The 12,362-nt window shown below is 38.6% G+C and overlaps 1 protein-coding gene across 1 annotated transcript in view; it reads left to right on the top strand.

Moving 5' to 3' along the window:
- Positions 1 to 4,227: 4,227 nt before the first annotated feature.
- Positions 4,228 to 12,362, top strand: part of CILK1 (ciliogenesis associated kinase 1) — a 16,590-nt gene continuing 8,455 nt past the window's right edge. Inside the window, exons 1-6 of the mRNA XM_072410176.1 lie at positions 4,228 to 4,252; positions 5,017 to 5,149; positions 5,239 to 5,410; positions 6,961 to 7,128; positions 7,763 to 8,065; positions 9,770 to 9,963. Coding sequence (XP_072266277.1) covers positions 4,228 to 4,252; positions 5,017 to 5,149; positions 5,239 to 5,410; positions 6,961 to 7,128; positions 7,763 to 8,065; positions 9,770 to 9,963 — 995 coding nt within the window. The remainder of the gene's footprint in view (positions 4,253 to 5,016; positions 5,150 to 5,238; positions 5,411 to 6,960; positions 7,129 to 7,762; positions 8,066 to 9,769; positions 9,964 to 12,362) is intronic.

Genomic DNA, 12,362 nt, shown 5'->3' with positions numbered 1-12,362 from the left:
TGGAGATATGACCTGGCACTGGGGGCGGGGCTAAATTCTAGTCAGGATTCTCCTCCCTGGCTATCTCCAATACAACTCCAAGCCAGACATGAGACTGTGGGAGGACCAAGTCACACCGGAACCAGAGAGAGCAGGGAGGAATGTCTTCACCCTCCACCATAGAGAGGATGGAGCTGAGCGAATTCTGATGTCTATTACACTTTGTGAGTTGTGTATTTTACACATTGTTGTCTGTGAGATGTTCTGATTTAACAATAATGTACAGGCCGCTTATGTACACGTGTGTCATTGTCCTCGTGTATTGTCCTGTGTGGTATATATGAGTTGTCTTGGAGTAATAATGTCTTGCTAAAGGGTTTGTAATTCTGTCCACCCAGGTTTGAGATTTACACTGCTCTGCCTCACAGCACAGCCCTGTGTTCTAGAGGAAAGAACCTGATCTGAGCTGCAGTCTTACTTTTTCCTATAGATCCCTATTCCACTCCCACACAGGAACTGGACAGTGAAAAGAGAAACAGTAGACAATAGACTTACCTCTACCTTGCTCTGCTTTCTTCTTCTGTCAGCATGCCGCTTCACCTTTCCTTTCTTTGACATTTTGTCAGGGGCTGCCAGAGGCATATATTCAGGTGCTCACACTGCTTCCATATAAATATACATTTAATGATATAATATTCATCACATAGCTGCCAGAGTGCAGCTGCTTCCTATTCCCCCCACACAAGTGCAAAGGATTAAAGCTCAAATCCTGATTGATGATTGGTCAGTAGAACTGGTCCATGTATTTTCACAGCTCCTTCCACCATTTCTGTGTGCATGGCATACATCTTGTTGTGTAGTGCTGCACCCGGGTGATGTACAGGACACATTGTCCTCTGTATTACCCCGCTCACAGGGGTATTCTGTGCTATTGTACGGCTGCAGCGATGAATAAGGCTCGCTAGCAGGAGGCCTCAACTTCAGTTTTCTTTCTGTTGTGGCCCCTTTGTTCTCCCAGCCTCAGATTTCATCTTTTGCATCACTACAAGTAGAAATGTGTTTTTACAGCTGACCTATTCACATGTAATGGGATTCTGTGGCCACAACTTTATATGAACGAATGGACTTAGTTTGCAGATGCAGCATGAACTCTTATGGAGCCTGTCCGGGGTGTGGTGTGGTGCGGACTTTAGGGATGGGGAGTTGTACTGTGGCGTAATGAAGTTGGATCATAGCTCCATCTATAATTTGGAGTCCATATTCATTTCCATTGTATTTATAAATAAAGTGATCACAGACAACACTACCTGGTTTACAAATGTGTCAGAATGATCTACATTAGCCCATCTGACCTCCTATAAACTTCTATTTGCATTCTTTGCTCATTATAGAAAAACATTTATGCGTCATATTACTAGGAAATTTGTTGAGATGGGTTCAATTTAGACATCAGCGTGATCTGATGTGATCATAGCAAATACTAGCTGCCATTGCTGAAAATGCTAGCTGCTTGAATGTCTGGCTGATCTGCAAGCTTCATTATTTTAGGTCCCTGTGCTGAAACATGTATGCTAGTCAGGAGTTCTGACTTCTCTTGCTGCAAAATATTGAGCTTTGAGGTGGCCATGAAAACTAGATTTTACAGAAAGAAGGGGACATCCGCTACCTGGCACTGAGTCCAGTCACAAAGGTTATATTGATCATTTTGACTGCTCCATGTGAACATTCAATAGAAAACAAATCACAGCTTGCAAACCCTACGCTATTTGTATCATGGTGTGTGGAAAGTTTTGGGAATTGGGCTGTTACATGAATGTAGATTTTCTAGAGGTACCATGAAAGTTCACTGCGATTTATAAACAAAGTGTGCAATTTCTTTTAAATTTACCAACAGCTATGTAGAATGTGGGTCTGCCTGGTTAAAAAAACTTGAATTAATTTTCTTTGTTTTTATTTTTAGATAGACCCCAATAGTTATAGGCCACTGACCCACTAGGTAATAAGCTAAGATTGAGATGATAGCTCCAGAGCTTGTACCCATATAAACCAAGTCTGCTGCTGTTCTTATTTCTGCACCCTGTGTTGATAGAAATACAAAGAATTCCAAATACAAAAACAGTCGTTTTTGTAAAATACTTGTTTTTTCAGTGTCATCTTCACCCACTAGTTTCTGTTCTTTGACTCCCTGTCCTGTAACAGTTCCACTAGGAAAGTTAAATGAAGTCCTGATCAACATACTTGGTTTATATTAAGTAGTATTGAAGCGGACACTTTACTGTATCAATATAGGTTTCTTTCCTGCAGTGTGGCTGAGCAGCAGCTTTTTCCCATACTGTATAAGTGTGTTGTGTCTACTTACTTTATGGAAAACTTAGCTCTGTGTTTGCTTTACTCAAGCTTTAAACAACTCTCTTGGTAGCTTCTTCTACATCTAAAGCTTTTTATGAAGTAGTTTCTGGTTCTTGTAGGCAATATACAGAAACGTTTCCAAAAAAAGGAAAAAATTGTTTTGGGTTTAGGGCGGTCATCATCAACCCCCCACCCCCACACACACACACACACACACACACACACACACACACACACACTTTGTTTTTGTGAGCTTTGGAGTGTAATTTGACTTTAAGACATTTGCTTTAGTCCATTTTTTAAACTTTCATAGGAGAGGATATAGTTATGTTATTATTTACAATTTTTCATGTAATTGTTTCTGTGGGATATGTAATCATCGGTTACTGCTTCCATTGTGATAGTTTCCTCGCCTGTTCGTTAAAATCTAATTTACACTTCTAATACATTGTTCAAGTATGCTTGATATGTTAAGGATTTACGTAATATTAATGTTTTGTTCTTTATTGACTTTGGCTGATATACCTTCCCAGGGGCATTCCACTTTTGTCAGTGTATGCGTTGCCAAGTGAGGCAGCACATAATATGCTATGTTTTTTCCAAGGAGATTTGTTGGACAGGAAGTCGGCAGGAGATGCTCATTATTATAGCACACTGCTGAATGTCCTTGACGCTGCTCTCATTTATATAGGAGGTAATATTGGGCATTATTTATACTCTGTCATTTCATCTTCTTATTCTAGAAGACTTGACAACCCCCTAAGTGGACAAGTTTACGTTTTTGTTAAATTTATTTGTTCTCTATTTTTATTTCCTTGCTCATGTAATATCATGAAAACTGGTTTGAATGGTTGCTGCATTCATTTACCTAAAGTTGTGTGGATGTGGATTTTTTTTGCCTTTCCACACAGAATCAGTTTGCAATAGAAAAGAATTCAGAAGCATGTGGCAGAGTTTTTATTACATAAATCTTAACATTTCAGTATTTCCAAGAATAGTAACAAACAGTAAATCACAGAGCCCAATAAAACATAAGGGTTACAAACCTATCAGATTTTTATTGATGTAATCTTTTGGGGATTCTTAACCTCCTAAATTTTATAGATTTCACCAGAAAAAAAGTTGAGGGGAAGAGGGTGTGGAAAACCGTTTTGGTTGCAGCTCTGAATGCTGGCATTTCACATTTAAAAAAATGCACCTAAGAGCTAGTTACTTCTGTGGAAAAACTCCTAGCTAAACAATGGTTTGATATTAGTTACCACACATCCAAGCATCAAAGCAACGCATTTAGAAGTGTTCACAGTGCATGCCATTGTTTTGTACATTGTTAAAAGAATAAGCAACCCATTAGTGTTTGTTTCAGTAAAGTTGCTCAATGATATTCTATTATTGTTTAGGGGTTCATTTCTATTATGCAAATTCTTCAATCTAAAACCCTCCTGGGATGCAGGTTACCGGAGCTATAAACCAACCTCTGTATACATTTCCAGCTGCTCTTTAAAGAACTATAATATATCTTTATCCTACATGGCAAACCCTTCATTGTAAACTTCTGAAATAGAAAATTTTCTCAAAACCATTCTGGTGTAGGTAAGTTATTTTTTGTTGCTAGAATAATCTAAAGATGGTTATATTCATTGCAGCACTAAACCATGTAATGTAATGCATTGTATCATAGGAACCATTGATTTTAAAAGAAATACTTCATACTAAATCCTTCACTTCAAAATGCCAATTTGTTCTACAGTTCTTTCAGAAATGCAGAACCCATTATCCATTGTAAAGATTTCAAAGGGTTCTTAGTAATAAATCACCTAATGTTTTCTGATATGCATATCCTTACATTTATTACATCCTTTCATTTGACAGAATGAAAAGGAAATTTTACTCCTGGGAAGAATGCATGAATCTCCGCGAGTTAAAGGTAATCTAGTTTGTACTGTGCAGATCCTGGTAGCATGGGGTTTTTGTGTAATTGTGTGTCCGAAGTATAGAGATCAGTAGATTAGTCACTAAAGAAAGCAGACCCTTTATTTGCCTCCCATCTTAGCGCCCCCCACATGTATATCTATTTCTTCCCACATTTTACCTTTGAGACTTTGATAAATCCCAGAGAATCCTGTGCCCTGTTCCTGTTGTCCTTGTTTCTAATGTTCCTATTTCAGTTCTGGTTCTTCACCTTCATCTTGCTTTTTTTTTCCTCCCAAGACTTGCAGGAATACTTTTTTTTTCTGCACTCATTTGAAAGGTGGAAGAAACAAAAGAAGAATGGAACATATGTAGGCTGCAGACCTAGTCCTAACTTTCATTATTAATTAATAATCTGATACCCCTCAAACTTTTCTGATGGCTACCCTATGCTCACAAAAGTGTTCAAGTTTATGAGTACTTTTAGATGGCTTTGTAACCCACTCAACTATTCCCTCACCTGTTGCAGGACCCTAAGACAGGCTCATTTTTTCCTGCAGCCTTTTAACACAGCCAAACTTTGGGTGCAGTATACACAGTTATGTATTTTACTGTGAGGTTTATGAATTGTATAGAGACTGGAAATGAGACTTGAAAAAAAGCCTTTCGATTCAAGGACAAAAAGTAGAAATCTAATATTCGTATTATGTTACAGAATACATTCTTTGCATGCACACCGCATGTAAACCGTTCACATATGCTGATATTTTTTGTTTACAGGGTTCTTTCACAGAGACCTTAAACCTGAAAACCTCCTTTGCATGGGTCCAGAGCTTGTCAAAATAGCAGATTTTGGACTTGCACGAGAGACCAGATCAAGACCCCCTTATACCGATTATGTGTCAACTAGATGGTAAGCATGGTTTAGTTGCTATTAAATGTGCTAGTATCCCTAATATAATGAGGTACGCACACAGAAATGCCATTGTTCTGTGTTTACAGGTACCGGGCCCCTGAAGTGCTGCTTAGATCTACAAACTATAACTCTCCCATTGATATCTGGGCTGTTGGCTGCATAATGGCTGAAGTCTATACTCTGCGCCCTCTCTTCCCAGGCTCCAGCGAAATAGATACTATATTCAAGATTTGCCAAGTTCTAGGGACCCCTAAAAAGGTATTATATGCTGTATTAACAATTGTTGGTTACAAATGTAAACTACGTACATTTTAAATGTGTTCATGTTCATGTTCAAGAACCTTGCTTTTAGGAAAAGCAGTTTATATTTTTAGTATAGTCCTGTTTTTTTTTTTGTTTTTTTTTTTATTTAAGTAAAACACTCCGTACCCGTAAAGCAGGTGTGTCCAAAGTCCAGCCCGGGGGCCAATTGTGGCACTTGTTCAAATTTCCACCTGCCTGCTGCCTCTGTCAAAAAATCAATATTATGCGGCCCGCCTGCACTGTTGACCACAGTATAAAATACACACATACAAAAAAGCTATTTTGTATTTGATCAATCACCTTGCAATTATCGATCTGCTACTCGGCGGGCATAATCGGCAGGACGGGAATCCCCATGTGTGCACAGGGAATCCCCTACGTCATTGTAGTGGGCTTGTGCTGTGCGGGACCTGCACGTACCCCGCCCATTCTGATTCCAAGAACGTGCTCTGCACGGAGCCTGCACTGACACCGGACTCCGTGCACAGGGAATCCTTCACGTCACCCTGGTGGGCGTGTGCTGTGCGGGACCTGCGCAGACCATACCCACACTAACCCTGAGTACGTGCTGAATGGTCGGCCCCCACGCATTTTACCTCACCAAGTCGGGCCCTCTTTGCAAATAGTTTGGACACCCCTGCCTTAAAGTATGTAAAAGGCTAAAGAACTACAAAACTTTTTTTTTTACATAGTCAACTTCCTTTGCAATGCATATTTCCCAGTTTACCAGCTTTTTAATGCCATCAGCAAAAATGGTTTTTTAGTAGAGAGCATAATCACTGATACACACTGCTGCCCTTATATCATCATCAAATCTTCCCCCTAAAGCTTCTTTGATCAGTTAAAATAGGTGGAAATCAGATGGTGGTACTAAATCAAGACTTTAAGCTGGGAATTCCATCGATCATTGTACATCTGTTCACCTGCCTCCAGGTACACCTGCCCACTAAAAGCTTATGCAGAACACTGTTCCTCCTTGGTGCAATTTATATGTTTAATAACCATATTCAGCACATTGTGAGAACTCTTCAACATCTTTCAAGGACAGTCGGCTTGTCAGACAGATCGTCACATGACACTCTCCGACTTGACCAATTACTACTCCTCCTGCCATCACTATTTCCAATCAAAATAAAAAATATGTGTTGTGTTGGGACCTAATGGTTCCTGCACATAGTTTACATGTTCTCTAAAGCACGAAAAGTACTGTAACATGCAAACTTTACTACTTTGTAGTGTTTGGTGCTCACCCATTTATTGGACAAAACTCATTTTAATAAAAGTGCTGGTAGAACCTACATATGGTGGGAAGATATGTGGGATTATTGACATTAAAATTTCCATGTTAAAACATTCTTGAAATCAAAGTAGTGGTGCAGTGCCTGTAATGTACTGCTATTCGTACTGCCTTTTTAGTTCTAAAAGTTTTTTTTTAAAACTCTTTTGGTTTCTTATTTTGATATTTTATTAATTTAGTATTCTAATGGTATCATTATCTCACACAGACAGACTGGCCTGAAGGGTACCAGCTTGCCAGTGCAATGAATTTTCGTTGGCTGCAGTGTGTTCCTAACAACCTAAAAACATTAATTCCTAATGCAAGTAGTGATGGAATACAAATCATGCGTGATATGCTTCAGTGGGACCCTAAGAAAAGGCCAACAGCTAGTAAGGTGAGTATTGTCACACTGGATCAATTTAATGGTGGCCCCTTCTCTTCCCCCTGAATCATTGCAATGGTCTGCCCTGGAACATTCAGCATCAAACACATATTTGTACCATTACTTAAAGAAGAAGTAAACTCAAACCTTACCCAAACCAATAAAAATACACTTACCTTCAATCCTGCAGAGCAGTCCACTGTCTTCTTCTAAGTTCTTCTTCCTACGTCACCCGACACAAGCACGAAATTGGGTGACATAGATGGGGAAAAAACTTGCTGATCTCACTGCGCATGCGTGAGTAGAGCCTCCCAGGATGCGTAACGTAGGTAGCCCGGGAAAAAAAAGGGTGTTGCACTTAAAAAAAAAAAAAAAAAACACAGAATTTTTATCTTACATAAAAGGGTTGTCTACCCTTTTTTGTAAAGTGAAAATTCTAAGTTTGGGTACGCTTTAACATGAAGTTTTATTTATTTATTTTTTATGGGTATTTTCACTGGTATTTATAATCTAGTTGGATAGAGTATATGAAGCCCGTTCTCTTGCTTATTTATTCATGCCTTTTTGGGCTAAACTTTTAAAATTTGCTTCACTTTATTATGTATTTTACAGTGTATAAATTCCTTTTTTTATTTCTCAATGGTAGGCCCTCAGACACCCATATTTTCAAGTGGGTCAGGCTCTTGGAACACCCCAAGGAATTCAAGAGTTAACAAAACCACAGAGGGATTTTCAGGAGAAGCAAGCTCCTTTGCATATCAAACCTTTACCACCTGCCCAACCTCCTCCAAGGTTTAATGTCAGACTCTCATCTCGAACCCTTCAGCAAAGCCAGTCGAATGGACATCCTGTCAAAGTGAGTAAAAATGCTTCTTTGGAAGGTTCCCAAGAAAGAGACCCCATCAACCACTCACTTCTGCCAGCACGAAGCAACCAAGCAGCTCCACTTGTAAGTAATTCATGACAACTGGAAAATGTTACACATAATTCTGATTCCGTTTTTTTTTGTAGCTTACAGATTTTATTTTATTTAGTTCAATTATATTTGTTTATATTAAACATGAATGTTATTTTAAAAACTTAGAAGTAGTGATTTTGAAAGATATTTTGACTTTTTTAAGTAAGTCCAACCTAAACCTAATTTTATGTAAAGCAGCTTTAGCCCTATTTCCTTCTTCTAATTGACCACCTGGTTCATCTGTATGCATGTTTGCATCTGCATCAACCTAGCTGGTGTTCAGTATAAGACAGCAACCTTGGTCTCGCTCTACAATATCTCCTTAATTCTACACGGACTGTTTCCCTAACGTTTAACCTGGGGCTTTTTAGGCCCATGTTTGAAGTCCCCATGCATTCCAATAGGCTAATCCACACCAGGACGATTCCTTCAGGCACGTTTTATGAGCTTTATCTTAAATGTTGCTTGCAATGTTTAAACAATTAAAACACAGGATAAACGCATAAAAACATCGGAAAACACTCCCATTGAACTCAATGGAGGCTTTTACAAGGGTTTTTAGGCTTTTTATGAACACTTCTATTGAAAACAATGGGGGCTTTTGAAAAGGTTTTTAGCAGGTCTTTGAATGCTGGAAGCCCCTTTATATAGGGTGACTCACAGATCTCCATCACCCCACCCTGAGGAATGAGTACAGGCGTACATAAAAACCCTTACTCATTCCCTGAAAGGGTTCAAATGTGTAGAAAATTGGACGAGGCTTTAATGTTACAATATTTTAATAAATGTGTGTGTGTGTTTGTGTAATTTAAACTTTTTTTTTTCAGGTTATCTAAATGACAGGATGATTCCCAGGGCTGCAATCATGACATGAGCACAGCCATGGGACTCCTCCTGGCAGTGAGGGATCGCAGGGCATTAGGGGTTAAATGGGGACAAGGCTCTCCATTCCTCCCTAGTGCTCTGTGATTTTGGCTGAGATTTTACGTTTCTCAGCAATTCAGCACTGGGCTTGAATGGGGAGACCTGTGCCCATTCATCTTTAGTGCTCTGTGATTGGCTGAAAAATAGAAAACCCTGGGGACAGCTCAAGCATCATCAGGATTTCCCTTTCCTCAGCCAATAAGGGAGCGGAGCAATCAGCGGAGCCTTGCTATGCAGACAGCTCCGCTCCCCTGATTGCTCCTGCAGCCTCATTAGTAAAGGGTTTTATGTACCCCTGTACTCTTTCCCTCAAAGGGTTAAAAGTAAAACTTTTATAAACGCTTATGTAAAATCGCAACAAAACGCGTCATAGGTGTTTATAAAAGTTTTTTTAACGTTTTAAAGTTAAGCTTTAAAACGCTTGTAAAAGTGCATAAAACACATATAAACGTGGTAGGAACGTTTATATGCTTTTTTAAGACCCAGCCTTAGTACTACTCCGCTCTTTCTACAGGCTACGTACACATGTTCTAAATGCTTTATCAGACATGATTTATCCAGGAGGCTTAAATAAGGACTTCCACAGTGTGGAGGTACTTTGTAAAGCATACATTATGCCAAAGATGTAGGATTAGTTTAAAAATGTATTTATTATTCAGGAGATCACTTACTGAGGGCGCTCAAAACATTCTTAAAATGTATAAAACTGACTATGTGATCTATATTTAGGAATAAATTCAGTCAAAACAAAATGTAATTTTTTTTACCCAGAAGGTCGACACTACTACAGAGATCACTAATACAGATCTCAATGCAAAGAACAGGAGGCGATGGGGAAATATTACGAAAGCACTTAAGGTATCTGATGAGTGGGACGACTTGGAAGATCTTGATATGCATTCTTCAGTCATTAAAGCTGAAATAAAGAACGAAAAACGCAGACAAAGTGACGATGCTCTTTGTAGGTAAACTGCATTTGTTTTATTTTTACTTGGAATTGGTGCAGGTGGACAGAATAGGTTATATGGTCATTCTGATTTAATAAATTATTATATGAATTATTGTAGCATTTCTTTCTTTAAAATGTATTCATTTCACATTGTTTCTGGCAATGGTTGAATTTAAGTTTTACAGCTTTAAAGGAAAAGTAAGGTGTATTTTCAGTGAGCATGTATTTTGAGTTCTTTTTGCAAGATTTACCTTTTTATAATTTTTTATGAATTTCCTTGCACTATTTATTTTGCTGATACATGAAACAGAGCTTTTTGTAGATTAGCTTCTAGTAGCTAATTTTTTCTATGCTTGACTGTACATGCACAATGTTCTTAAAAAAAAAAAAAAAAGAGATTGCAAACAGCAGGTAAGTATAATATGTAGCCAAAGAAAAACATATATTTTCTTGGAATTTTTTAAGGCAGCTAAACATAAGACAATATCCATTTATTCATAATTTTTCATAAAAAAAACATTTAATGAACAAATTAAAAAACATATATTCAGGTAGTCCCCGGGTTACATATGAGATAGGGACTGTTGAATGTGTAAATCGGAATAGGTACATTATTTTAATAAATGCAGTTAGGACAGATGTTTGTCTCTCAACTTATTATTTATTTTTACCTTATTGTGCATGCACAGCATTGTGTCAGTTACTGTATAACAAACAAAGCAAAAAAAAAACTGCCCAGACATCCATTAACTTCAGGAGCAAGCTGTGCTTTGCCATGCAAAAAAGAAACAACTGCAGAGTTTGTCTTGGTCATCAAAGAGTTACAAAAGGTTGCAGAACACCAAAAGACTTCTTCTGCAAGTCATGCAATCTGACCCCCCTTCCCCATCAAGCCTCCGTCCTGTCCACAAGCAGGGAAGTCCTGTTATCTAGGAGTCGTCCATATGTCGGGTGTCCTTAACTCGGGGACTACCTGTAGTTTAGTATGGACATGTCACTATACCACCAGATATCCACATTGATTTACACATATGTGGCCCAATATATTTCCATAATCACTGTAAGTACTTGTTATACATATCCATTGTATGCAAGGGCCTTCAGAAAACATTGGATATCAACCGTTCATGTTTCAACGCATTTCACAGATATGAATCCACTTCACCAGGAAACAACAATATACAAAGATGAGGTAAGTGCTAACATAAAATACAAAAGCAATAATTCAATATGTCAGCAACTAGAAGATATTAAATTAATCATAACAATTGAGCAATCATGATATCAACTTACCAAATATAGCTCCGCTGTTAATAATAATATAATATCGGGTTGCTGCGAATCAGTGGAGCTGGGTGAGCACTAGGATTGTGTTTCCGGCTGTGGACATACAATAAAGTGAAGAGGCTAAGGTGTTGTCACTATATTTATGGATATAAATATCCAACAGTGGAACTTGTATACAATTGTAATACCATTGTAAATTTCAGATTATACCTTTTTTTGCAATAGTAATAGAAAGTAATTCTACAATACCAGTCTATATCAGGAACACATCATCTATTTAGCTTCACCACTAAGCTGCATGGCAAAGGTACATGGATAAGGCCTCCTGTGCAAAGATGTCTCTCTCCCGGCCACCTACGTACAGGTTGGCATAACTCAGGGCACAACAAGTGCCTATAGCCATGCCTTGGATTTATAATCTATAAGATTGTCATCAATAAAAAAAGTATTTCTTGTCAGAATCGTCAATTAAAAAAGTATTTCTTGCGAGAATAAATCACAATGGATCCAAAATGAACTTGGATTATGGCTGGAGTGATTGATCTCTTTCCATGAAAATTTTTTCAATAACTTGTATTCCCAAACCATTGGGAATACTAGAATACTGTGCTTCAATATCAGTTGTGACCAGTATTGACGATGGATGAATTGGTAAATCTTCAATAATTTTAAAAGGTCAGGAGTATCTTTGAGGAAAGACGGTAATCCGAAAATATGTGGGTGTAGAACTAAATCTACCAATTTACTTGCATTGTTAAATTAACAATGCCTAACACAATGGTCACCCAGGACAGTGGTCGCCAACCTTTTCGGTCCCACAGACCACTAAAATTACCGGCTCCTGATCTGAGCCTGCGATGGGAGAGTGGGTCAAATTGTGGCCAGAGACTTGTTGTCGAATTGTGTCCACTTGCCTGGGATTTGTATGGGGGACATGGTCCGCTGCTCTGGCCGGTGTGCCCCCCCAGTGGGGTCCTTCTAACTGCGATCGGGAATGCACCTGCCAGAGCCATGGACCGCCAAAATTTTCTCATGGACCACTGGTTGGCAACCACTGGCCCAGGGGGATCATTTATATTTTTCATGCTCCTTAGGAAGGGCATAAAAGGTGGATAATTTTGGATGTGT

The sequence above is a fragment of the Pyxicephalus adspersus genome, chromosome 4 (genome assembly GCF_032062135.1).
Source record: "Pyxicephalus adspersus chromosome 4, UCB_Pads_2.0, whole genome shotgun sequence".
Lineage (NCBI taxonomy): Eukaryota > Metazoa > Chordata > Amphibia > Anura > Pyxicephalidae > Pyxicephalus > Pyxicephalus adspersus.
The sequence above is the reverse complement of the archived record's forward strand: the minus strand, read 5'-3'. Positions and strand labels throughout refer to the sequence as shown.